The 27,747-nt window shown below is 45.0% G+C and overlaps 3 protein-coding genes across 10 annotated transcripts; 1 reads left to right on the top strand and 2 right to left on the bottom strand.

The window, feature by feature from the left end:
- Positions 1-280: 280 nt before the first annotated feature.
- On the bottom strand, positions 281-3,450 carry churc1 (churchill domain containing 1). Its single transcript, XM_060041758.1, has 4 exons — positions 3,211-3,450; positions 2,379-2,514; positions 1,457-1,527; positions 281-1,060 (listed from the first exon to the last, which is right to left on the bottom strand). Exons 1-4 carry the CDS (start codon positions 3,247-3,249, stop codon positions 968-970), a joined length of 339 nt encoding a protein of 112 aa, XP_059897741.1. The 5' UTR covers positions 3,250-3,450; the 3' UTR covers positions 281-967.
- LOC132449877 (zinc finger protein 106-like) lies at positions 2,514-14,410 on the top strand. 4 transcript variants are annotated; one of them, XM_060041744.1, is made up of 21 exons: positions 2,514-2,866; positions 3,798-4,040; positions 4,150-4,211; positions 5,466-5,666; positions 6,247-6,738; positions 6,930-7,113; positions 7,230-7,290; positions 7,505-7,659; positions 7,773-7,833; positions 8,065-8,673; positions 8,838-8,980; positions 9,710-9,847; positions 9,985-10,101; positions 11,112-11,303; positions 11,478-11,540; positions 11,635-11,754; positions 11,936-12,007; positions 12,132-12,203; positions 13,055-13,201; positions 13,892-13,961; positions 14,067-14,410. In XM_060041744.1, exons 1-20 carry the CDS (start codon positions 2,582-2,584, stop codon positions 13,946-13,948), a joined length of 3,474 nt encoding a protein of 1,157 aa, XP_059897727.1. In that variant the 5' UTR covers positions 2,514-2,581; the 3' UTR covers positions 13,949-13,961; positions 14,067-14,410. The 4 variants fall into 4 exon arrangements, with proteins under 4 accessions (XP_059897727.1, XP_059897728.1, XP_059897730.1 ...); XM_060041746.1 differs by lacking the exon at positions 2,514-2,866 and adding an exon at positions 3,471-3,621; XM_060041745.1 differs by lacking the exon at positions 5,466-5,666.
- On the bottom strand, positions 14,260-26,382 carry capn3b (calpain 3b). 5 transcript variants are annotated; one of them, XM_060041753.1, is made up of 24 exons: positions 26,282-26,380; positions 25,830-26,197; positions 23,980-24,049; positions 23,085-23,203; positions 22,573-22,706; positions 22,140-22,308; positions 21,783-21,866; positions 21,589-21,680; positions 21,248-21,325; positions 21,001-21,161; positions 19,884-20,053; positions 19,665-19,676; positions 19,053-19,261; positions 18,876-18,912; positions 18,437-18,460; positions 18,166-18,249; positions 17,039-17,110; positions 16,797-16,854; positions 16,641-16,705; positions 15,983-16,051; positions 15,831-15,909; positions 15,463-15,579; positions 15,190-15,248; positions 14,260-14,934 (listed from the first exon to the last, which is right to left on the bottom strand). In XM_060041753.1, exons 2-24 carry the CDS (start codon positions 26,175-26,177, stop codon positions 14,908-14,910), a joined length of 2,337 nt encoding a protein of 778 aa, XP_059897736.1. In that variant the 5' UTR covers positions 26,178-26,197; positions 26,282-26,380; the 3' UTR covers positions 14,260-14,907. The 5 variants fall into 5 exon arrangements, with proteins under 5 accessions (XP_059897736.1, XP_059897735.1, XP_059897737.1 ...); XM_060041752.1 differs by having other exon boundaries at positions 25,830-26,382; XM_060041754.1 differs by lacking the exon at positions 18,437-18,460 and having other exon boundaries at positions 25,830-26,382.
- Between the last annotated feature and the right edge of the window lie 1,365 nt (positions 26,383-27,747).

The raw sequence follows: 27,747 nt of genomic DNA, 5'->3' as shown, positions 1-27,747 counted from the left end.
TTTTATATTTTACCAACTTTGCTCCAAATACATCACCATGTAGCCAGCAATCATCCAATATTGTTTGTCTTGCATTGGACGGTTGACCATTGAAGAAACTACGATGAAGTGGTTTGTTTACCATATGCCTATTTACTTTAGAAGTATTAAACAATGACTGAATTAAACATTGCCTTTAAAATACCAAACAGAAAATTTGTTTTGATTTAAAAATATTTAATTGGAAATCTAGTCTAGATATTGTGACTTTGAAAATACCCTAAGAATCAAGCTGGGTATCTAAGCGTGTATAAAATCATGTTTATTAAGCTGGTAAACAACTGGTTATATCTTCTCTGAGCACTGTTTGTTGCATTAGAAGAGGTCCAATATGCAAATAAATCACAGTTGTATGTTTACCTGAAGAGGTAAGAAGAATAAGCCACCATTCATAGATCCATTGTTAAATAGGCTCACAGATGTGGGGCTGCTATATTCGGTCATCAGTATTAAGAAATGCACATGAAACACTTTTCAATCAGCATAAGCTAGAAGGGTTTAAACAATATTTTGCAGAGGCCACAAAGTACAAACAGTGGAACGGTAAATATGTCACTCGCCGTCATAGTTAAACCTTTCAGCAAAAATGTGCATTCCTTTGAGCAAAAAATGCAAAGTCTATGGTTAAAATAGAGATTTATAGAATGTCTTAAAAAAAAAAATTTACATTTTTTTATCACGATCACCATACTATCTTCACAGTTTGTTTCAAATGAAAGGTTATCATTAAAAAAAATAGAACAATATGGCTATAATAAGCCATGGAGTCAGCCAAACTTACGGCACACTGAAAACATTTAATTATATTTTGACAGTAAGGACAGAAGAACGTGATGGGTGTGGCAGAGACCGGTAAACCACATTGGACGATGATTCTTAGTTATCAATGTCCAATATGCAGGCTGAACAGCTGGCTTATCTCGGAGGGCTAGAAGAGAGGGGCAGACTGCCGGGGGTCGTCTGGAAGCACGCTGATGGAGTCCTCTGCCTTTCCACATAGCATGCACAACATTGTGTATTCCTAGACCATGCAAAAATGGGCAGTTAAATAAACGTGAAACAAGGCACTGCAGTACATTTCTCCTCAAGAAACGTTGGCAGTATATTTTAAAGGGTAATCCCGACGATTTTTATGCCAATAGTAGCCTATATGTGTCAAAAAAATTCTGATGTCATTAGCTATCGCAGAATGAGGTTACAGAAGGTCATTAACCTGCCCTGTTAGTAGGGCAGTAGCATTTGCATTATAAGGAATGTTAAAAACTTTGTCAGTGGCAATGCCATGGGAACAATCACCACTTATCAACAAAGTGAATGGAACGGAGATATGAGTACTCCAGCCTTCAATTGTTTATGGTTCATGCAAATATATATTAATTAAGGTATGATACAATGTGCTACAGAGAATATTTCTTACTTGATATTCGTCCACCACGGAGAACGTGTATTCATGTCTGGCGACAACGTGCTCACAGTTTTTGCAAACATCTGCAAAGGGAAGACAAACAAGTGTAAAGCAAAATTATATTAGGCACCTAGGGTGCGAACCATGCATGCATTGCAGCCGAATAGAGTGGCGAAGTCACGCCCCTTCCGGTAGGGCTCATGGGACCTATGAGATCGAAAAATATGAATGGGTGTCAATGGAGAGAAAATAATTATTTTCTGGTCCCGGTCTTTATATGCCCTGGATTACACATATGTTGTTTGTGGATTTAAAGGATAATTTTTCATGCAAAGAGTTCGACCGTTTATTGTGCAATTGTTCAGATAAAGGCTGTAGAGAAAACACAACGAGAAAGACTACACGGCTCGTATGTGACGTCACGCTCCCTGCGACTGGCGTGGAGAAGACCGACAATCTTCCCATCGGCATAACTGAAACTCTGCACGTGCCCCGATTTATAATGGTTTTCACCTCTTTCGATGCTTTTATCCTCCCCTTGGAAAAAGCGGTGAAGTGGGGCAGAGAGATCGCCATCTCTGTGCCGAGTTCCAAGGGCGGGTGTGGTGACGTATATCATATGCGTCTAGAGCAGCGAAGAGCTGTAGTTCACAAAGCGGCCTCACATAAAACCTAAAATTATCAAACTTCTTCACGAACATTTTTAGTTTTCTTTGCATGAAAAATTATCATTTAAATCCACAAACAACATATGTGTAATCCAGGGCATATAAAGACTGGGACCAGAAAATAATTATTTTCTCTCCATTGACACCCATTCATATTTTTCGATCTCATAGGTCCCATGAGCCCTACCGGAAGAGGCGTGACTTCGCCACTCTATATCGAGGCTGAAACGGACCATGCCTTGAAAGAAGTAGAAATGTTAGCTTACGGTCATATGTTACAATCTCCTCTCCATCCTCGTCTTCCATGGTCTTGTTACTGATTAACACGAAGTCCCTCTGGTGGCAGTTCACACAGCCGAGATAATTCATCAGGAAGGAGCCATTCTCCAGACACGTGTTCCCCTGTTAAAAAGAATCGTTGAAATTCATTAGTTTTACTGCAGAATTTAACAGAGGCTTCAGGGGCAGAATGTATGGCAAGTACAGTCGACAGGCTTTGCTAGCCATCGGCAGTAGCAAGCTTTGCCGCGTTTTGGATATTGCACAAATAGAGACAATAAAGGAGTTAAGAATACTCCGCAAGCATTCGATCAGATCGGACTTTATTGCTACTCCTCCCCCAAAAAATGGGCTCCGAAAGCGGTGCGCAGAGGAGGAAAAGGGGGTCAAGCGCGGAGGTACCCGGGCTAGGCCAGCGGCTAGTCCAACTCGCCCAGTCATGCCATCCATCACCCTGGCTAATGTACGATCTGAGGTCAGTGAATTGAATGTTAGAGACTTCAGGAGCAGAATGTAACAGCCTTCAGACTCTACCAGATGTCCGACTCTACCAGACTTCAGACTGTAACAGACTTCAGGGGCAGAATCTTACAGACTTCAGGGGCAGAATGTAACAATAGACTTCAGGGGGCTCCGAGGTGACGCCCTGCCCATATCCTCCTCATTACTTCGCTTTACATCAACACTGCGTCAGACAATACATACAAATATCAACACTGATCTGAAAAGGATATGTAAAAATGTATTGAAAAAAATAATAATATATATATATATTTGAATAAAAGGAAAGCAATGTAAAGTTTGTAGACGCTAACTTACCCTGTCAGGGTATTCCTTCTGCACACAACCGTTGCACATTTCGAGTTTTCGTCCACGGTGTAAAATCCAACAGATAATTCGGAGTATAACACAATAATGAAAACGGACCTAATACGGTCTGCCTTAAGTGTTTAATTGTACAAAACCTGCTATTTTAACATCGCAAGTGTTATAAACAACGGTGGATATGAGGAAGAGGAAGAGAACGATACTTCCGGAGACAGCCGGCAGCGACCAATCGGCGTCTGTCTAGGCGTAGAACCTGGACGCCTCTGAAGTGACGTAGACCCCGGAAGTGGTGAAACACCCGCCCTAAGCATGGCGACCTGGTGGTAGAAGTTTTTCTAGTGATTTTGTTGTTTAGTTCCTTCGATAAATTAGTCCTTCTAAATGTAGTTGGTCTGAGCATTGGTAAGAATGTCTTAAACCACTGTCATTTGGTGCATTTCAGCGATTAAGATTGCTTGTGACTATATATTTATGAATACATATATTTACAGGTGTAACGCATTCATGCATAAGTTATTCCAACTGACTTTACGTGAAATGTCAACTAATAATGTGGGGCATTGGTGTTTTCGATTTAGGGCATTCAAATGGCCAAGGCTCCAGTCAAGAAAGTGGTTAATGGCAACGCTCCAGTCCAGACCAGTACAGTGGTTAAGGGTAAAGCCCGATTTAAGACCAAAACAGTGGTTAAAGGTAAAGCCACAGTCAACACGAGGACAGTGGTTGAAAAAAAAGCCCCAGTCAAGACCAATACAAAGTCGTCTTCCGGAAATAAAAATGATCACTTTTGTGTTCTGTGTGGCGAAAGTTATTCAACAAAGGTAGGTTTTAACCGTTACCATTTGTAATCAGAAATTTCAAATCGATGTACGCAATTGAAGCCCGGTTATTTTATTGTTCATAATAACATTAACATTTTTTTTATTCAAGGACGGCCATACCCATATGCAAAGTTACCTGCATCATCGGGAGTTTAAGATTGCTTTGGGCAGGTGAGCAATACTTATTCAGATGCATTGTCATCTTTTGGCAATTTGTTTTGCATAAGTAATACTAGAGCTTTCTTGCACGCGCAACCTCTAGTTAAACCCATAGCAATAATAGGGAAACCCAGTCGATAATGTAACCCATTTCTGAGAACATAATATAATAACATTTTGCCTATAATTTGACAACGTTTAACATTCTTTCACCACAAATGACTCTTAGAAGCAGTGCCAACATTTAATTATTATTTAACCATTCAGTGAACAAAAGGCCACAGGCTGATTATCATTTAGGGGGCCACTCAAGGGGGGGATATCGATATCGCAAGACATTTGGGGAGGCTTAAGGAGAAGAGTAATATTAAGTTTGATCAACAAAGTGTAAAGACATTTCGGGAGGCTCAAGGAGGAGCGTAATATTATATTTTGAGCAACGAAGTGTAGTCTTGTGGTGGACTCTATAGACATAATTCACCATACTGTTTCATTTGCATGTTTTCTGTCTGTGTTATATGGACACTGTCTCTAAGAATCGCGTGACATCTGTGTTGATATGCCGGTCGGTGCGATGTTTGAATTTAACGTTTTTTATATGACAAAATTAACGACCCTCTGTTGCTTGGCGAGGGGAGAAATAGTCTCTTCCCTTAATTAATCGCAATTTCTACAGACGGAACCGTGTTACCTGTCAGAGTTTGTCGACGTTTTTAAAAACATAACGTTGGATCCGGACGAAATTCGTCCGTCCTACCAAACGTTGTCTCCAGGACTACCCTTCAAACGTCTTTGCGTGTGTGTCCGTGCGCTTCTGTGTATGTGTCGCTGCCTTTGTGTTGTCGTGCGGTGTGTGCGCGTGCTTCTGTGTGTGTGTGTTTCCGTGTATGTTCGTGCGCATGTGCGTGCTTGCGGTGTATATATGCATTCGCGCTTGGCACATGCGCACTTGAGTAACTGGTGCGACAGGCCTGCTATTATAGTAGTAAAGTAGTGTGTTAAGATATGCGCACTACAACCTTCCCTCTGTACCTTCCTTCCGGTAAGATAGTGGCATTGAAAGGCGTAACATACTGCTTCAATAAAACATATCTTATGTACGTTATCTAGTGATTTTTTTTCACTTTTGGGTTGTATCTTCATTGTGAAATCATTTTGGAGAAAATCATCACATCAATAAATGATGTAATATTTATCTTAAAATGATTCTCTAATATACAAGTGCCTTGAACCAACACTAATGTAACATGTGGTCTGTTTCCACAGGGATATCAGCCACTGGTGTCAAGCTTGCCAGACGTCTTCCATTGACCTATCTGCATATGCCAAGCATGTCGACACACCTGAACACAAACGTAAATTTAATCTATTGAGGCTTTGTGTAAAGCCCATTGCTTTATCAAAGATACTGAGCCCGGAGGACTACAAAATAGTTGTTGAAAGAAACCAAAACCTAAAGAGTCTACGGTATGTCTCATTCTTGAGGTTGCTCTATGTAAAATTGTCTGTCATGCTGTTTTGATGATGAGGTTGATAATCTAGACCAGGGGTGCTCAACCTTTTTGACCCAAGATCTACTTTTCAAGTAGCCAGCCTCCCGAGATCTACCAGCCTAGTGTCAACATTGCAAACCTACCTTCAAGGGGGGGGGGGGGGGGGTCCGTGAACCTAAGTCCTTGAACCAAAGTCCTACGGACTTCGGTGGGGGGGTTTCATTCCCTGCGCACGGCACCTTCTCAACAATAATCAATAATCTTCCTCCCACTCAGGGTGAAAATGGTAGGTCTTAGCTCGTTTCCCCTCAGCCATGCCAACGTTTAGGAGTGCGTAACTACTGTTGACGGCTTTCAACTGCTGTCCCGCGCAAATGTTATTTTATTTAAAAAATTTCTTTTTTTTTTTTCTTTTCTTCTTCACCCCTCGCGGTCGACTTGGGATCTGTCGGCGGTCTACTGGTAGACCGCGATCGACTGGTTGGGCACCCCTGATCTAGACCATTGTCATGCAAATCTCGTATTTCTTTTTTTTTATGTTGTTTTATTCACAGGAAAAAAACGAGAAATAGGCAAAAAAAGAAAGTGCTTCAAGAAAGGAATTTAAGAAGTACATGTCAACAAAACAAACATATCAAGAAAGAGGCCTTACTGGGAACGTTGGGACAGCCAGCGGGGTCGAGCGGAAGTGGGGTGGAGCTGGTTCAAAACAAGCGGCAGGCTGAAGAGCTGGACTTCACCAGTGACGATGTCTATCAATCGGGAGCCACGCTGTTCGAACAAGAGCCGGTCAGGACGACCACATCTCCTCAGCCAAGTCCAGGGCCAAACCCAGCAGGTTCAGCCCCTCCTGCCTCGCCAGGCGCCCCGCACAATACCGATGTCGGCGTCATGCTACGCCTAATCCGGAGGGCGCTCGGCACGCCGACGGCGCACACGGTAGACTCTGGGAGTGGGGTAACGCAGAAAAGATCAATCAAGCAGGAGACGTCTCAGATGGTTGCCGGGAAGAGGCAGCAAAGGAAGAAAGGCATAGGAATCCCCAGGTAGAGGGTTTTCTAAAGAAGGCTGATGTATTCCATTGAGCATTGACCCTTTTATCCATAGTTGCCTGTGCAAGTAGGAAGAACGGTTAAGAATTACGTCAACCCTAACCCTATTTGTTTCCATTTCATCCTTTTTATCTTTCTTATGTAATTTATATTTCTCACAAATGATCAATTCTATCCTGGAATAGGTTGGGCGTTGATCAGGAGAATCCACCGCTGTGCCCAGTAGACTTTACAGAGGACGAACACCTATACTGGGACTCTTACAGCGCGAGGTCAGACAACGGCCAGGGCAACCCGGCTAGGGTGTCGGTCAAGGGGGAACCGGGGGAGCTGGACACAAGCCCCCCGGAGAGGAGGAAACGTAAAGGGGTAAGAGCGCGCGGCGTGCTGAGGTAGCAGGCAGGGGCGTCCCCTGTGTTGCTCTGTTGTAATGGCACAGCGTGTTCACGTGAGGTTGAATCCTGAACTGTACGGATCCTCTCCAGGATGACGGCCTTTCCAGTACGGACAGGAGTAGAAAGAAGAGGATGAGCAAATCAGACAAGGGTCAGTGTGATTCATGATGAGGACGGCACACTTTGTTTATTTCCATTTGCTCTGAGGAATTTTCGATGTGAAAATATGTGTGAAACCATTATACCGTATTGAGGGGAACAGCTGAAAGCCCTACATCGTATGAAATGTATAGATCATCAGATAAACATGGTTCTAAAGGGATGACATTTGACCCGTTATCGTCCGTGGCCCTCTGCTCTGGTAGGCACCGAGGAGGTGGGCCAGCTGCTGACGGTGTCCCTGCGGGAGGAGGATGTGTGCAGGGCCCTGGAGGAGCTGGACCGCTCTCTGGTCCAGGCCCGCAACGCCCTGCAGGCCACGTACGCAGAGGTCCAGCGACTCCTGGCCCTCAGGCTGCAGGTGGACACACACTCTGACCGATGAACGCTAAGCCCCACCCGCTTTTTGCGTCGTTTAATGGTCAAGTACTTGGTTCAGCGTTTCATTTGTCTGGTCCTGTGTTTGTTGTGTAGTTCTCTACTGAGGTCAGCGGCCTAAGGGCGAAGCGTATTGAGATCCTGCACGGCATGCAAGGTAAGATTTGTCCTTGAAACATGGCAGTGTAGGTTGAATTGTGGCCACACAATATGTATCCCGATACATGACTGTATCTTGCAATTCAAGTCCCAAATAGAATTTGTTGTTCCCTGTGGTAATGAAGCTTTTGGATGGAATTCTCTTGGAACGAGGTTCCCTAATGGGATTAGCTCATTGTGCGTCACTGAAGTGGCAGGAACATAACCCAACTCGTCCCAATTCCTTCAGGTTCCTCTGGGCCATCTACTGCAGCAGACCCCGCCGCCCCCTCCATGCCCCCCAGCCGCTCTCCCCACTCCCCCTTCGCCTGCCTCCCTGCCCCCTCCCCCCTGTTGCAGCTGTCCGCCGCCGCCTCACCGCTGTCCGCCGCCCAGCTTTACCCGGCCTCCGCCCCCCCGTCGCCGGGGGCCCCGCTGAAGCAGGAGCGCGGAGATCCACCCCAGGCGGCTCCGCTCCTCGTCCACCCCTCCCTCCTGCTGCGGCACATGCCCCCCAGGCCCGAGGCCCAGCCCACCGCCGAGAGCGCCACCAACACGGCCCCCGCACCGCCGCTCGCCGCCGTGAAGCTGAGTAGCAGCCCGCCGCTAGCCCCCAAAAGGGAGCCGGAGGAGGAAGAGGAGGAGAGCGACGACAGCGACGACAGCGAAGGCTCGTTGGTGATCATGGAGCCCCGCACGGATGACATCATTCACATCGACGAATCGGACAGCGATGTTTCACCCAAGAAGACCCCCCCTGCCCCCGACAGGGAGAACCGGGCTCCCCTTCAGCCCACAGCAACCAGCACCCAGGGGGCCACGGTGAAGGAGCTCACCTCGGTTCCTATGACGACATCCGGTGAGTCATGTGACCCTTAGCTTAAATGAACAGAAAGCCATGAAACAACCTTCATGTTCAGATGCTATTAGATTTTTGCTTACAAACCCGTCGGACCAAAGACTAAATTAGATTCTTCATTATACGTACGATCTATATTTTATATTTTGTCTCATTTACCAAAGAGCCCGACCAGGGGCCTCCACAGGTGCCACTGGCCCTGGGGCCCTTCCAGAACCACGCGGGCCCCGTCCACGACCTGCAGATCTATGGCGGGCGGCTCTACTCCTGCTCCGGAGACAACACGGCACGGGCCTATTGCCTCGTGGTAAGCTCCCCACACGGCCTCCAGTATGGGGGGCTTTAGCGTCGCATCGGCTCAGCGGGTAGAGCGCGTACCGTTAAGGCCCATTCCTGATCACAGCGACCCGGGTTCGATTCCTGCCCGTCATGCTTTGCCTCATGCCTTCCCCTCTAGCTCCCATACCTTCCTGTCCATCTCACTCTTATCGAAAAGCATAAAAATGCATAAAGAAATCAAAAAAACTAAAAAGACATTCAGATAAAAGACCACTAAATCAAAGCAGAAATTATTATTTAAGTTAAGTCGGCTCCAGATGGAACCACCCAGTGCCGCATCTACACCCCTCACTCGCTGGATTACCGAGGTGCCAGATTAAAGCTGGCTTCACAAGGTTGATTCACCAACAGTCACCATTGTTTGTATCTAAAAGCTCCTTTGATAGAGGCTTCATGGCAGGACAAACTCGGGTCCCGCCCATAACCATTAATTTCATGTTGGCTACTTTGTACAAGGGCATGGTCAGTCTCTGAGCCAGATGTTTGAAGCTGTCTACTTTTCTGTGAGTGAAGACAGTCGACGGTGATCTTGTTCCGAGTCGCTGCATAGCTTAACCTGTGTATCAGATGTTCAGGGTAGCCAATCAACTCTCACAGGGAAACAAACACAGGACAGCAGGTTGAACTGAAATGGTCCAAGCAAAACGTCAATGCTTGCAAACGGTGGTCCTGTGTTTCTCCCTGGTGCTGCGTGCAGACCAAAGAGTGCCAGGGGGTGTTTGAGGGCCACAGCAGCACCATCAACTGCCTGCTGGTGGCACCGTTGGCCCCGGGCACGCTGGCCCGTCTCTTCACGGGCTCCAGCGACAAGACGGTGCGCTGCTTCAGCATCAAGGTAACACACCGACCAAACACACACACGCACGCACACGCATGCAGAGAACATGCTACACAGGGTATGAAGTCCTCAAAGCCCCCTTGATTCTGTTGTTATAGTGCAGTACTGCTCTAACAGATTTTTCTGGGTTCCAGTCTCAGAAGTGCCTGGACCAGGTCTCCTTCCCCGACAGGGTGCTGTGCCTGCATATAAGCTGGGGTATTCTCTACGTGGGGCTGGCCAATGGCTCTGTAGTAAGCCTCCACCTGAAGGTGAGTGAGCCATTCGGATCGCCCCCTCAGAGACACTTCCTGCCCCTACACGTATCATAGCTCCTACTTCTGATATTTCTGACTTCTGTCAACTTGGTGAGAAACGTCTGGTCTGCTGTAAACCTCTAGCATTATAGCAATATCATCTCAAACTTGCGATAAAGAGCAACAGTTCTACTTGTTTTATTGTGAGCTAGCTATAAAGTAGCTGCGTAGTCATCTGTATAGGGGCGGTATGGATCACAAAATGTATGGTTCGGTTCATATCACGGTTTTGGAGTCATGGTATTTGGTACAGTACAGTACGTTTTTGGTAAGGCAGGATGACACAAGCGCCTTATGTCATTTATATTTTTTATATCTAAAATTAAAGGGTTCTCTCCAAACAATGGTATAGCTGTGCCACTATGTAACATTTTAATATAGGGCTCTCGCTAAGAAGACCTTTTCATTTGATCTGATTTGTACAAAAACAAGATGTAGGGCCCTCAAAACACATGGTTTATTGAAATAAGGGTTCACTGCAAGCATCACTGCAATATCAAGTAAGTGTTATGGAGAATGGATTCGACAATGTTCCTTGATACATGTTTGCAATACAATTTAACCCTGTATGAAAAGATCATCAAAAACATTGTTGGCCTTGCTTTCTGCCACGGTCAGAAACATACCAGGTCTGACGCTCCATCCGTCTCCTCCCACTTCCTCCATCCTCCTCCTCCATCCTTTTCCACCTCTTTCCTTTTTCCTCCTCCATCCTTCTCCTCCTCCTCCTTTTTGCTCCTCCATCCTTTTCCTCCTCCTCTATCCTCCTCCGCCATCCTTCTCCTCCTCCATCCGTTTCCTCCTCCTCCTCCCTCCTTCTACGCCTCCTTCATCCTTCTCTTCCTCCTCACTCCTTTTCCTCCTCCTCTATCCTCCTCCTCCATTCGTTTCCTCCTCCATCTCCCTCCTTCTACGCCTTCTCCACCCTTCTCTTCCCCCCCCCCCCCCCTTCCCCGGCCCCCCAGACCCTGAAGGAGCTGGACGTGTTGGAGTGCCACGGGCCGCGGGGCGTGAGCTGCCTGGGCACGTCCCAGGAGGGGGCGCGCCGCGTGCTGCTGGTGGGCTCCTACGACAGCACCATCAGCGTGCGCGACGCCAAGAGCGGCCTGATGCTGCGCACGCTGCAGGGCCATACCAAGACGGTGCTCTGCATGAAGGTGAGACCGCCGCTCTCCTGCGTAGCGCCGTCCTTCAAGTTTTGATGTCGGATCTTTTAGGCGCGGTGTTTATTTTGTTCAGTGTTTTGTGGATGATTTTGACGTCTTGCCATTGTTTTACGCGTCAACACATGTGCTCGGTGTAACCATGTCACCGTCGTGTTCGACCCCAAGGTGGTCAACGACCTGGTGTTCAGCGGCTCCAGCGACACGGGCGTCCACGCCCACAACATCCACGTGAGTCCCTTCCCCTTGCCCCTCCTCCTGCTCTCTGCACCGTATCCTCCACTCAGCGCCTCATGCCTCTGCTTTGAACCCTTTTGTCCCTCAGACCGGTGAGTTGGTGCGCATCTACAAAGGCCACAGCCACTCCGTCACCTCCATCATCATCCTGGGTAAAGTCATGGTGACGGCCTGTCTGGACAAGCTTTTGCGCGTCTACGAGCTGCAGGTAAACCTTGACTTGCCTCCATCTCGATATACACAAATGTTGTTATAATCACTGGCAAGTTGGATCAGATAATCAATTAAATGATGTCCATTTATAAATGTCAATTTATAAATGGACATGAATTGGATTGTCATTTTATGTCGAGAGTTTGAGGTTAATGAGGTTTTTGTCCTGGTTCTAGTCCCATGACCGCCTGCAGGTGTACGGGGGCCACAGCGACATGGTGATGTGTATGGCCATCCATAAGAGCGTGGTAGGTACACCCTCCCTTCTTAATGTTTTGACTGCACAGAAGCATGAGGGCTAATGGGGAGGCAGGTGCTCACACTCTCCTCCAATGAGAGGACTCCACTCAGTCCCTTTGCCTTCCTTCTCAGATCTACTCCGGCTGCTACGACGGGAGCATTCAGGCGTCGAAGCTTAACCTGATGAAGAACTACCGCTGCTGGGTAAGAGCGTGGCTGTGCATGCCTATGTCTCCGCAGCTGTTGTGTTGTTGTGTCTGGTTAAAAGGGGGGTTAGCTGGTTGGGCTGCGCATTATTTGTTTCCCCGGTTGAATTGACTAATTAGCATTGTTGGTTTCCTTTTTTCTGAAATGGCTGCCACAAAACCACAAATTATTGAAAGTTCTAGACTGCAGATTTGGGTACTTTTTCAATGTTGTCTGTGAGCTTTATAATGAGAGACGTTGTCCACGATGGAGACGTTAACCATCGCGGACATTTTAATAAAATGTTGCTCATACGGAGCTCCACACATCTTCACACACCGTTGTACTATACTTGTCGGAGAAGCTTAACCCACTCTCTCTGACGCCGCAATCAGCCACTGCCCAGACTATGAAAACAAAACGGGTCAAAAATATGTTTTCTTTTTTTTTAACAAGTTGCCTGCGTGTTTTCAAAGTGCAAAGAACGAGTAGTTAACGTGCAAAAAAACGTATATGTTTGAGCTGGCTTTCGATACCAGACAAGGCGCTGCACGTCGACACACACCTCGCCTCCGGTTTCCCTTGATTATGACCTCGAAGAGTATGCTAACGGGCATGTTCTGGTCTTTTTAGATGGGTTGAAAAAATAATTAAAAGAAATCAAGGTTTAAAATCTGTCCATTAGTTTGAAAGAATTTAGATGTTATTCTTTGCCCAAATCCGCCAGCCCCATTGGGCGGTGTCTGAGTCCAGTAGCATATCAGGAGGTGCAGGCCCCCTGTAACGCTACCTGCCACGCAGTCGTTGGGTATGTTATGCTTGTGATTATCGGTGGCGTTGGTCCTCATGCCCTTCTGACCCCTGCTCAGTGGCACGGCTGCTCCTTGATCTTCGGTGTGGAAGAGCATCTCACGCAGCACCTGCTGAGGGATCACAGCAACGCCCACCTCGCCACGGTCGCCTGCCGCTGGAGGGGCTGTGACGCCTTCTTCCCCACGCAGGACGCAGTGCAGCAGGTGAGGGGAACGCCGGCCTGCTGATCTGTGCAGAGTTTGAAACCAGTTTGGTTCGGTTTCGTTGAACTCCCCCATTCTTAAAGATCTCATATCATCCTTTTTTAAGGGTTAATAGATGCATTTGGGGGTACTACTAGAACAAGGTTAAGTCATACATGCCTGTATGTTAGAAATACCCCTTAGTATTCTCACACTTCATTACCGCAAAGCCAATTTCAATGTCTTCAATGTCTATCATGTTACTTAAAGGACCCCCCCCCCCCCCCCCCCGGGTACCCCAATCTGCTGTCATTGGTCAGTGCGCCCACTCTGTAGCGATTGGTCAAACGCTTTGCGCATGGGTCGCCAAATTCACCCCCCAAAGAACATTGCGGGTAGCCGGGAGACGCCCCTTTTGCACAGCCTGACGTCACACTGGAAAAGTCGAAGCATGACATCACCCCTTTACTTCTTATAGTCCCATTGATGTTGTCATCTTCCACTATAACTTGAGAGACTGCTATGGGCAATAGCTTCACATTGATGCAATCAAAGTCACATTTTGATGCGGTTATGATGCTCATATCTTTTGTTGGTTTTGGCTATCGGAATCTATAAATGAGCAAAGATGTAAAAAGCCAAAGGTACCCTTTTGCACGGTCCCGTTGGCCTCAATGTTGAACGGGTTTCCCATCTCGCTGATTGTTGCAGAAGCTGCCTACACACGTGCAGAGCCACGTTGAGGAGGACAGCCAGCTGAATATTTGACGCATGAGATAAGGTATACTGAAAGACATGGCACGTATCGTTTTTCAAACCATAAATAAGAAATGCCATACGTCTTCATATGCGCAAATCACTCACTACATATTTTTTTATTTTTCAGATCTTTCTTTGGAAGCAGTATTTATCGTTTGAGTTGGACGATTCCTCCATGTGTTTACTGGCATTGAACCTGTATAGCTGAAGCTAGTTTTTTAATTTCACAGAGCAAAGATGTCTATTTAGACCAATATCCAAGCTATGATGAAACCTCAGGCAATGCAACCAGTTACATAATAAGTCAATATTGACAAAAATGGTGTTTGTACTCGTTGTTTGATTTATTTACATTCAGATTGGCAGCAAAATGTGAATTGAAGGTTTTTTTAAATTTATTTTACATCTGCAATTTCAAAAAAGATCATACACGACGAGTCAATAAATGCCTCATTTGAGTTGAATATGTTACCCGAATAACGTTTATTTCAAGGTAAACCACTTTCAACTATGCACACCAAAACATAAGCGAATATTGCACAAAGTTTTTTTTATACATATTATAAAAGCTTGGTGTCACACTCGAGGTAATTACAATCATTAATGTAGTAGAGAACTTTGCCTGTGGTTTTATCAATGTCCAGAAGCCTGTCTTTAGCAAGGCGTCGGTTTAAAACACAAGCTTTGGTTTAAAACACAACCCTGGTTAAAGTTGAACCAAGTCAAGCCACAGGATAAGCCACAAACATAAGTTATCCTATTTCCTTCCGAGTGCTTATTTGTAGTTTCACCTGACGCTTGCCTTAATTTTATTAGCAAGTGCACTTTGTAAACTGATGCCAATCGGAAACATGAACTGCAATCGTTTGTTTCGTTGTAGACGGTGGTGGGCTTGAGGTGTAGGTGTAGTTCTGGTCGGTGTGTCGCTCTGCTGGGATCACGGTCCAAGAGAAGGCAGCCAGCCTCCCCTATGAATACATGGTCAGCTGAAGCCACTGCAAAGCAACCACAGAAGGGTCCAGTAGTTAGACGTGTGGAATGAGACGTGTATCGTGTTTGATAGTGAAAAGGGTTCATCGCATCCAGGCTTCATCGTGGGACAGAGGCAGTGTCTCTCATGACACCAAATGCTACTGTTCTCCAGGTTATGGTTAGTGAACTATACTAGTGAAGATAAGTCTGCTACCAGCAGACCCATGATTAGTGAGGAGTGTTATGAGTGACCGCTGTGAACAGGGTGATTCTCCTACCTCTAGGACGTTGAGCTTGATCAAACCATCTCCGTCTTTGTCAAAGGCATGGAAGGCCCCTGAAAAATACCATTGTATTGTCACAAAGCGACACCATCGAAATGTATATTTATATATCTAGATCTATATATCATACACACACGCATCACGTTTGTTCCTAATTACTAGAAATACTTTGTTTCTAAAGACGAAAACCTTGAACCAACTTGGTCCTTTTTTGATTTGTGCGTGGAAGACGGGTCTGAATAAAAAATGTAAATGTGTACTACTTACTGAACATTCCTTCTAGCCTCACAAAACAGCAGATGAAGCTGTCAAAGTCAATGTTGTTGCGTTCGTCTGCATAGCGCATGGCTAATATGTCGTACAACTGCTTATTGAGGTGGAACCCTTGGTGAGGAAGGGATTACATGGAGGTTAGGGTAATGGTGATACAAAATAAAGTTGAAAAGTTACTTTAGATTAATTCGGTTCACAGATATAAAAGATAAGCCTTAATTTGAGATTCAGGGAGCTGGTCTTGGTGTTTGTATAATAAAGATAACCTACTGTGCTGGATAATAGTGAATAAATAGATAACAAATTGTTTCTTAAATATATATAAAAGGATATAATGTATTACATTAGAATTTTGTCCATACCGGCATCATTCACAGCGTTCCTCATTTCGAAGCTACTGATGGTGCAGGATTTGTCTTTGTCGTACATTCTGAAGATGAGCTACAGATGGATAAGACTGTTAGGATAGGACAATATAAAAAAACTAAAGATGTGAATTGAACTGGCTTCCTACCTGCCACTGTTTGATCTTATTCCACAAGTGTTTGAATTCTTGTAGATTCAGCTTCCCAGTGCCATCAGTCTGCAGAGGGTTTAGTTAGGACCAAAACTACATATTCCAATTATGGTTGGGCTGAATTTACAGTCCTCAATGTTTTTATATGTTTGTTCTATTAGCTACAGCTCAATAACAGGACTCATGATTGCTTTTTAAACGGCAAACTCTGTAGCAGAAACCTGTTGCTAATATTTGCAAACCTGGGTGAGTACAGTTCAATAACTACCTTATGATGTCCACTGAGACAACGCTCTGCGGGGCATGGAGCGGATTGTATTGGTCAATACAAAAGCTGAACGCTTTCAGTTTTATATAGAGCTGATATACTCAGGAGTCTAATACATAAAGTCTGTTCATATTCCAGCTCTGTGACAAGCAAAGTCAGATGTTTGACCGCCACCATCTGGGAGAAGGGAGAAGATTATCTTCCTCGATATGGAATGCCCTCTGAGCCCACCTCCCAGCTCTGACCCTGCCAAAATGTGTGTGGGAAACAAAGTCCCAGACGCATACGTTATTGAAGTGACAAGCCAGCAAGGCCAGCCAACCTTAACCACTCTGCCTCAGGTGCCCACTACGCCCTGGTCTGCCTTCAGTGCTCCTGAAAGGATACGTCCATCAGGGCGATCATGCTCCGACACGTCTCCAGGCTGAAGCCCTCCGTCTTTATCTGGTTGTCTGTGGGAACCGATTGGGAATTGTATCTCAATTTGATTCAAAGCATCAGTTGTAGAGTTCTGTGTTTATATTTAATACTTTCTTCCCTTACGTTTTTCCAGCACCCTCTTCATGACAACTTTGAGCTCACTGGCACAGATTTGCATGTCCTAGGAGAGGAGAGCAGTTGTAATGTATCCGTGTATTTCCTTTTGCTATTTTCATATTTTTCTACCTTAGTTCCACATATTAGTTGATCCAGTGTTGGTAATAAAGAGTTTGTGAGATGATGATGACTTGGACAGGGCATTGACCGCTGTTACCAGGGACTGGGCCTGGCCCCATATTACGCACCTCACCAGCGATCTGTCTGTAAATGGCCCTGAAGGTTTTGTCCTCTTCAGTCTCCTCTTCGGTTGGTTCAGGCTGGCGGGAGGATAGATGGGGAGGAAGATACAGTCAACAATTGCTTCAACATGACGCAAGTGACTTAATTACAGAACTACTTTGACTTTAGGCTGGGGGCCCTGTATGAAACACCAGTTCAAGACAGGGTAATTATACATGCATACATACTGCCACCAGTAGTGTCTATGGTAACCTTTGAGAATCCAATGTTTTGCTATGAAACATCCGTGCCAGTCTGAAAACACACAAATGGTGGAGAACTACTAGGTCCTAGATCCTGTAGACTGCACACACAGGTCACAGCTCAACACAGTCTTGCTGTTATTATAAAACTACTCAAGCAATCCAAAGAACATATTTGTGATTGAGTGTAGATAGTTGCGCTGCTCTGTCCTAAAGCGTAGAGAAGAGAGTTCAATTGGGGGGGTTATTAACATATAACTATTTAAATATGTATAGCATAACATGAACTCCACATGCACAACAGGTGCAAATTGGACTTTGGCAGTTTTTTATAACCAGATTGTCATTCAGCCAAGACTAGGCTTGAACTCCAGGGACGATTGAATTTCAGCATCGTCAGTCTGCATTGCAACGGTGCAAAAGGTCACAGGGCTGTCAGTTAAAGAAGGGCTGAGTGTTAACTGCAGCATGAGGATACCATTCTTGTTTGTGTCTCTAAAGAAACCTAAACGCATAGGTTTAGACGACACCCCTCTAGATTGAACACATGATACTGCATACACAGTAACCGCGACGGTAACCTGGTGACCTGCAGACGAAGCGTTGATGCGACACATTTGACCTCCGCTTAGTGAAGCTGAAACAAGGGGCGTTTATAGGGGGGCAGGCCCCTATAAACCCCCCGTGTGGGGGACGGCTCCACGCAAAACGTTAATGATCCTTCCGCAGGTGGTCCTCTCCATTTCAACACGGGGAGGAAAACCATCAGCAAAACATTCTACTTGCTGTAGTTTGGTCTGGCTTTGCGAGACTAGCAAAACGTCAACACACGCTTGGGTCCTCTCCTGTTCCACACAGGGAGGAAAATCATCAGCAAACCATCAACACACCTTCTTCTTCTTCTTCTCCCCCGGAATGCCGCTGTGTTCGATCTCCTTGTTTGCCTTCGCTCGGTCTGACACAAACACGATGGGCTGCAGAAGAAGAGAAGCATTTTGATCAGACTGAAGTAACAGAGAGGATAAATCATTAGTAAGAAACTGAAAATGTTGAAGGCCAAATGTTATTATCAAAATTAAAATAGTGAAGAGAAAAGAAGTTGGGCACACGCGGTTAGGAAGTTTAAACAAAAGTGTGGCAGCCATACACTACATGCTTTACCTTTTCTATCTGTTTCTTCCCTGGCTGGAGGCCGGTAAAGAACAGTGAAGGTGGAGATCAGTGAGATGAAATGAGATGGTTAGAGTTTAAAGGGAAATAAGACTTCTAATTTGTTATTAAATGGAAGTGAACATGAATAGAGATGGAAAATTGTTGGCGACACAAAAATAACCAAGAATGAAATAAAGTGATAGATAGACAATGGCATACTCATGAATGTGTATGTCAGAGAATGTGTATTAGAATGAGTTTGTTCCACAGGAAAGCTTTAAGGAGATATTCAACTTTATTGAACCTGCAATCTTCTGTTGTAAGATAGTGTCCAGACAACATCTGACAATAATACGACCCCCCCAAAATACAACTCCAACCAAAAAATACAGCTACAGTATATCAGTCTATGTTGTGCGCCAAGACTGCAAACATCAAGTGGACATACCTGTATTTCATCAGATCCAATCTCCTCTTCGACCTCCCTAGCAGAAGAAATCCAGACCAATATCAGGGTTCGGCACAATCATTATTTAAATCCACTTCACTGTCAACAACACCCTGGAACAGGGTGTTGTTGCAATGCTTTAATGTACAATGCTTTAATGTGTTTTCCAATCCTTACTCAGAGGTGCTCCTCTTCTCAGAGAACACTCTGAGGATGAACTCCCCCTCATTGTGGGGATTAAAGGTCGTGGGGATGACCACGTACTCCCCGGGGGGCAGGCGGAAGCGCTCGGTGATCTCCCGCAGGTTGATGTAGGACTGGCACTTAGCCGTGGACTTGGTGTAGAGGAAGAATTCTTTTCCCAGATGTTGTTGGCAGCCATGCATCTGAGAGTAGACACAACATCATACCTGTTACACTATTTTGAACATTGAGTGGACCCAAGAGTTTCCTTATATTAATCTCAATATTGAGTATAAATAATCATAAATAGTACAGAGTATAAATATACAAGATACTTAAGATGATTTGGCTGATCTGAATCTCATCTGATCTTATTTAACAACTAAGTCTGGCTACCAATTGTACGCAAATGAAAGCACTCTCTTGTAGTTGACTGAACCATCCATACTTGCTTATTAGCACCATTCAGAACAAGAGTACAATTGATTAGTGAAATGATTTGGATCGATTCATGGGTGAAGGTAGAACCGTGTCACGTCTTCCTTGCAGATCTTGATCTCTACAGACCATAGACATGTGAATCCTCCTTCTCCCAGGATATCATACCTCCTTTGGCACCTGCAACAAAACACAACATATGCATGAAACATGGGCTCCTCCAAACTCAATGAGCAATTTGGTTCCATTGATGTGTTTGTGTTTCAAAACACCCAAGGGGGCTAATTAGTTGAATCCAAATAGTAAAAGAAATGTAAAAACGCCCCGCAGTGCAATCTGTCTGAATCAAGGTCTGCACGTGCTGTGGCCCCTGGCGGCTCTAAGCACCTCGTAGATGGAGAAGCCGATGGTGTAGAGGCTGGCCCCCTTGCTGCGCTCCTTTCGGCGGCCCTTCTGCATCAGAGCCACCACCACCGTGCACGCCCTCTTCCCGTCCTCGGGGTCGTCGTCCTCCTCGTGCAGCAGCATGCGGTACTGGGGGTTGGTCCAGTATGTGTCTGTCACCAGAGAGGAGAGAGGTGGGAGGAGCCAACACTGTGAGCTTTGATTAAATGTTTCGATTATCTAGCACTCTGCCTAAAAATCATCTCCTATGCACGGTAAAATACAAATGTCAATAATGAGTACAACATGCTTTAAACTAAAAAGGAACACCAAACCCGATGACCCCACCTTTAAAACCTTCCTTCGTTCTGGGGCGTGCGGCCTACCCCCCTATAAACGCCCCTTGTTTCAGCTTCACTAAGCGGAGGTCAGGTGTGTCGCATCAACGCTTCGTCTGCAGGTCACCAGGTTACCATTGCGGTTGCTGTGTATGCAGTATCATGTGTTCAATCTAGAGGGGTGTCGTCTAATGCCGAACAATCTCTCCAAGTGGTGGCTGGTGTGGGTTCTCCTAGTTAACACTAGGGCTGCGTTCTAAATCGCATACTTTTTCTCTTTACTAGGGTAACGTATTGCAGCTACCCTAACAAAGTTGGGGCATATGGGCAATTGGGGCATACAACAGGAGATTTCACTCTTTATTACATTTGTAGTGCCACCCATCCCCCTTTTGCGGGGTCACCCGATGTAACGTAGCTCCTGCTGCACATAGGATTGTGGGGCAGAATAGCCCAAAAGCATGCTGGCTTCCATGCTGCGAAAATGCGGCCGGATGTAGTACAACATCCTGGTATTTCTTGCATACTGAATTTTCCATACTATATATTGGGACATACTAAAGACTTTCTGGCATAGTAAAATTGTACGGTAGTATAGGCAATGGAACGCAGGGTTAGTAGGATTCCATACTGCATTCAACAGTGTTTAAACACTTTAAATTGAAAACAGACACATCATTGATGAAATAGTGTGCACAGTGCTGATGAGACACAGACACAGACACTAGATGAGCCAATCGGTCTCCAAGCTTCAGGTGACACCAAGAGGGGGATCGGGGTACCTGGGAAGTTCCTGCAGCCCCCCGCGGAGCTGCCTCTGACCCAGCGGCCCTCGTTCACCGCCACGCTCCAGCTGTTCCTCTCGTCGCCACGCAGGGTGTCGGGGGTGAGGTTACACATCTCCAGCTTGGAGTAGCACTTCTTGAAGTCCTCAAAGGATATCCTGTGGAGGGGAAGAAGCGGAGAAGGAAGGTTGAAGTACAGGATCTGTAATGCAGAGAGTGGAACAGCATTGGCTTTAGAACTCACCAGAACTCACTTTCCTGTATGGTCTGCTTCAGTAGATTTTCTTTGTCAGCAGTGGATATGGTGGACCACTCTTTGGAACTGAGAACAGAGTAAACCGAGTCAATCAATCAATTAGGGAATTCATATAAGACCTTAACGACACAAGCATCGATGTGATGAATCTAAGATCTTAGAGCTTCTGAAGAAAGCATTGGTTTTCAAAATGTGTGTGTTTGACTAACCATGCAGCCAGGTTTGCTGTCAATAAGCTAACATAAAACAACGTTATTTGAGAACATGTGCCAGGGATCGAACAGGGATTGAAGCTATTCGATTGCTTAGTCTCTTCAGAGGGCTCTTACTCTGCACACCACCGTCCCTTCCAGAGAACCCAGCCCCAGGGGTTACGCAACCGAACGAGACGGATCTGGGAGTCGGTTCCCTTTTCATCACACTGAAAAAACATCAGCCCTGCGATTAGTATTGAACACATTTTTACACAGAGAAACATTCCAAAATAATGACAAATATAAACACTGCTTTTTTTTTAGCGTACCTCTGCCAGACCTATAACAGAGTAGGCATGCCCTTGCACTAGTCCTTGAGAAGTGCGGCTTTCCATCTGGCCTTGTCCCATCACCTGGACAAAAAGAAAAACAAGTTCAGGGACAATCATTGAGAATATCCTCAGATCTATCTGATTGGCTGTTGATGCTGACTCTCGATTGGATTGCAAAGATATTGTGTCTTTCCCTTCATGGGTAAATACAGCATGTACTACTAATACTTGTATAAGCGATTTCTGTTATCGTTAATATTTTGCTGCTTGACCTTTCATTTCATGTTTGATTCCTATATGGACTGTTTGACTGTACATGCTGGTGCATTGTGCTCAGTGACACTGATCACCCACGTCTATGGAGCAGCCCATGAGCGAGCCCCTCTCCAGGGCCTTCTTCATGATAGAGTACAGGTCCTTGGGGGCCTCCAACAGGTCAAAGTACTCGGTCACGCCCCCCGTGAAGTCCTCCATGGCCTCCAGCGTGTTGCCACCTTTCAGAGCCTCGTAGGAGCCATGCAATCTGAGGTAGGAGCCCACATTCATCACAACCCAGACTTCAGATGTGGCCTGCCGGTCCTCAGCAGAGGAGACTGCTCTAGCCAATTTTGAGAGGAACACGATAAGACGCATGCTGCGAGAACTGATCAGGTGTCTTTTAGTCATCGTCGGGCTGGGAAACCTGAGCCAGGTCAGATGGGTTTCCACCTGGGACCCTTGGACATGACCTAATTTGTTGATTCCCACTCTGGATATTAATAGACTGTGTGGGTGGTGTCAGACTTACTTGGCGTACGCTTTCTCCAGGAGAGCGCTCCAGTATTCATTCTTCCGGAAGGATTTGGTGAACACCAGCTTGTCGTTGAAGGTGGGGATGCGGTCGTCAATGATGACGTCAATCCATTCGCCGTAGCGCCAGAACTGGTCACATCAAAAAACAGTTGTTCACATGCTATTTTTTGGCACAAAAGTCTAAACATGGTGTAGACATGGGAACTATGGGGAGCTGTGCGTTCTCATGTAATGTATCCATCAGCTTGGGGAACTCAGGGAACTGGAAGGATTCCTGCCTGCACAACTTGTGTTAAAACTGCTAACTTCTGATGAAGGCTTGTATGTTGAGTCTTAGGCCATCACATATATTCTGTCAATCTACAATGCTTGGACATGACCTCGAAAACATTAGACATAGACCGCTCAAACTTGTTCTTGTATGAGGAGGTCATATTTTTGATCATCACTGTTTCTAGACCTTTTCTCAATATCTGTTTCTATGTTAGCCCAAACAGGTCAGAGCACCTGGAAGTGGAAGATGCCGGCATAGTTCTCAGTGAAGCTCTGGTCCGGAGGGATGACCCTGTACAGCAGCTTCTCGTTCAGAGTCAGACACGCGATGGCAGCCAGGAGCCAGCAGTCCCCTGTCCAACGCAGAGACACGGAGACACCACATGCAGGGCATGAGCTCGCCTTGTCGGATCATGGGGTTCAATAGGATGGGCCAGTTGGCACGACAGTCTTGGACGCGTTTGTGTTTAAGACCTAAGTCATCCCCTGGCTACCTCACCGCACACCCACCCCCTAGCTGTCAGTGCTGTACCAGGCTCTGATTGATACATTCAACCCTTCTACATAGCACATACTTCGGCAGTTTGAGGTGAGAGGTGGCAGGTCTCTCTCTCATTCTCGCAGTGGCTTCCATATTGCATTCCATCTGCTTATCTTCAGCCCGCGTTCTCAAGCACATCCATGTCATCGAGTGCTTATCATGACGGAGTGTACTCTAAACATGTCATGCTTCACTGAACACATTATTAGGTTCAAGAGGCGAAATCCCAGTTGTGATGGGAAATTGCACATCCCAGTGGTGCACGTATCAGCTTCTCCCCCTTACACTCTGGACATGTTAAAAATAAGATTTTGTTGGGGGTTGTTGGTTGATGGCGGTAACCAATGACTAATTATAATACACTTAGCTTCAACAAGTTCAAAATAAGGATTAAAAAAGGTTATCGTTTGCCAGATGGTCCTCAAATGCACACAATTAGCTGGTTTCAATGAGTTTACATGTTTCATACACACATCATTTCTGATGTACACTCCTATCAAATATTGTCCTATTTCATATAATTGATTCAGTTCATTCATTGACAGCATTCATCTATTTTGTAAATGGAATTTACATTTAAAATATTACCTAATTCTCCTTGACAGATATCGGATCTGTTGGCTCCATCTATGATGAAGTGGGGATTTCCACAGATTTCCTGAAAGCAGAATTTGATGACTGTAACATTCTCTCTCTGTATGAGTGAATATGGACATCTAGGCATAGACACACATTTGATGTTGAATATGAGAGGAAGGTCAAACATAAATCAAAAATTGAAACATATGTACATACTGTACATTATTTTCATTAACTTAATGTTCACCTACACTTTTTATCATAGGATTAGTTTGCATGACTAAACGTCAATCACATATTACTTTAAATGTAAATGTGTCTAATTTTTAAGTTCAATTATAACTTGTTCATATATTTAACAAGTTTAAAGGGATTTATGGATTTACATATCCTACACATAGTCCCTTTAATGTGAACAACATATTCCTCATTATCTTTATCATGGTTTCTGCTGTCAACAATATCCAATTTAAGGAATATTGCCCTGATTACACTATAAGATTTCTTATGCAATAGAAATCTACACAGAAAATGTGTGATGCCACTTATTGTGCACATTTACATCACAGTTAATTACCAAGTCGAGGACTTGTCCCTGTGGAGAACTGTGCAGGTTGGATCGTAACTTTGCAACTTGCTAATTAAAATGTTGGATATTGGTGCCATGAAGAGCTATAGCTAAATATGTAAATAACAGTTGTTCCAGGTCAGGTGCTCCTGATTCCTGCAGACAAATGATGGATGAATGCCACTCTGTCTGATAGCTGTAAGAGTCAGCTATGGTCAGAGGACTCAAGTCCAGTTAAAGCCATTCATTATATGCTGTTAAGGGCCGAGACTGTATGGTGTTGTTTTTCTTCAAATGTTTTAGACTTTACACTTTAGGCTGCAGCATGAAATGTCATGTTTAGTTTCATTATTAGCATTTCTTTATTAGCAATTATTATGTACCCATAATCAAAATAAAGTTTGAAAGAATGTTTTATGGTCCAATGCAAAGTCCCAATGAATAATGGGTGAGTGATTGAAACGAATGCCAACCTTTTTTGTTGTGATGTTTACCAACATTGTAGTGGATGAGAGGCAGACAGGTTTAGCATATCTTTAGCACCACCTCCTTGTGAAAAATCAGGCTGTGAACATGAGTGATCCTTATGACCCTTGTCCTGTTACCAAGTTACACTTTAAGCTTAAAGGATCAAATAAGGAATTTGTAAAAGTGTTACTACTTTGCAATCGTAATTAAACAGTATATATTACAAAAACAATCCATCTGTGTGGATTTTCCTTTGCAGTGAATTCAATTCAATTGCATTGTGAAATTGAATGCCCTTTTTGCGATTCTAACACAATGCAAAAATGAATGCACTGAACCATCAATAACCAAACTATATTGCCTTGAACTCTAAGCGTCTGGTCTTAATGGAATGCACTATAATAAATACATGAGACAAAGTGCATTTTGTTTCCATTAAGTAGCATTCAACAAGCATGGGCTTAATAAGTTGTGTATATGTGGTCCTGAACTGAACTGTCTTGGCGGGCTAGCTATTCCAAACTCCCAACAGATCCCATCATGCTGAATACAGCCCTGCTGGTCATCTGTGTCGGTCAGCTGTCTGTGACTCTAGAAGGTGATAACCTCGAGAAATGTATTCACCACTATGCTCACAATTCACTCTACACCCCCCACAACTCCCCCCAATCCACTGTGCCAGGAAATGTTTAACTGCATGGAGAGTTAGAAAGTGTTTGAGTGTTATTGAACTTCAGAAAAAAGGAACAAAATGAGTGAATAGAACAATTATTGTTTTGAAGATACCATCATTGATCCTTTCTGATCCTGTGTGGGCACTCACCGTTGGACGCTTCCATTCAAACTTCATGGGGCTTTTACAACTGTAATACAGAGAAGAGTCGTCTGCAGGGAACAGGGGGTCTTCAAACAGCACTTTCTTGTGCACATACTTGTCCCGCAGTTCCAGAAAAGTCTTCAGCCGCTTGGCATCTTTGACGGTCTCGTTCCTGCTAAGGATGGCACTGTAAATTGAGTTGGACCCCACAGGAGGATATTCCAGTTTACCTTCAGGCCCAACTAGTGCCTCCGTCTCCAGGTTGGTTCTCTCTTCAACCACCTCTATGACCATAGTCCTTTCTGGAAGCCTCCCTTCTCCCTCCGGATCCACTCGTGGCTCTGCCATTTGCATTCAGGGTTTAAGAGGTCACTCTGAAAGCGGAAAGGTTATTATTTGCAGAAGCAGATGATGGACTTGCAACACAGCCAAAGAAACTTCCTGTGTCGTCTCAGTACCGGCTATTCACTCCCAGTTCCTCAATTTCTTGTGGGTGCTCAAGCAAAAACCCCAACTGAGCCTTGTATGTCAGCACTTGCATTTGCAGTGGCCTGTCCGAGTGTGAGTGCTAAATATAGGCCTCTTCGTTGAAGAAAAGGGAGGTGGCTTCACAAAGACTTTCACTCTCTCCATCTATCTATCTATTCTTACTAGACCTATCTATATATCTATCCATCTATATATCTGTATCTGTTTGCCTATCTGACTGGCTGGCATGGCTGACTGTCAGTAGATTAATCCAAAGCCATGTTAAATGGCTTTGTACGTGTGTTGAATAAGTGAACATTATATGTGTGCAGCAATGTCTTTTACTACACACTACCTAGGTGACCTTTGCTTGGCTCCTCCAAACATAAAGGACGCATGGTGGTAATGCTAAAGCCGGTTCATTTTATTTTTGAAGGTAATGAAAATGAAAAGGGTGCTCCACTGCCATGCAGGAGATGGCTGGTTATAACAGGCGTGAAGCCTCACCCAGCCCCAGAGTCCTATCAGAATCAGCCAGGTGAGTCTTTGTAAACCAGCCATCATCCACACACACTCCCAGGAAGTTTAGTCAGTTCTTCAGGTTGTAACATTATGATGGTGTGATTATGATCGGGTCTGACTTCGTCTTCTGCCTAACTCTGGTGAGACGTCTCAAGCCACCATTTTTAAATGTTTCCAATTTTCTTCTTCCCCCAATGAGCACTACTCTGCAGGGGGTTCAGTAGCCACGCCTGCATCCTGTTTTTTTTATATTGTCGTCCGCCTAGTATCTGTAAACTAAAGTGTTCAGACCGGGACAGACCATTTAGCTGTCAGCCATATTTGGACCTTTGAAGTTTGCAGTTGAGGCTATCCACCACGTGGGCGAGTTCCTCTCCATGTGTTCAGTTCATTACCAGTAAGTGTGCACTCCCTGACACCTTCCAAGCTCCCACCTTGTCGGTGATCTCCTATTTCTGAACCGACCGATCAACCATGACTAATATTTATTTGTCATGAACAGCATACCGAGATTGGTCATTTTATGCTTCCTTCGTGATTGGTCAATACATGTCTTTGATATCCAGGGAGACTCATCAGCCAGTTGCAGCAAATCATGAATTATCACCAGTGATCACCAGTTCTAAAATACAGTAGAGATAGGCTAGGAGTGATAGGTAGATCCAGGTAACAACAGCAGAGCATTGAAAATGATGACAGCACAATTCCTTCTTATTTTTGCATTGATTGAGTGGTATTGTCATTGAGAAACACTTGATTAGTCTACACTCAGTCCGTATACAATGTAGTAATCTAGCACATAGCCTACTTGTATCCAAAGTGACTGACAATGAATTCAACATGGGTTATTTAGGAGCGGAGTCACGCAGCCTACTCAATGGTGCCTCCTACTGGTAGCATAAGCACTGTTGACATCACCACTGCATAGTACACA

Source organism: Gadus macrocephalus, chromosome 21, assembly GCF_031168955.1.
Source record: "Gadus macrocephalus chromosome 21, ASM3116895v1".
In the NCBI taxonomy this organism is placed as follows: domain Eukaryota; kingdom Metazoa; phylum Chordata; class Actinopteri; order Gadiformes; family Gadidae; genus Gadus; species Gadus macrocephalus.
Note: the sequence above shows the minus strand (reverse complement) of the source record. Positions and strands in the feature narration are given on the sequence as shown.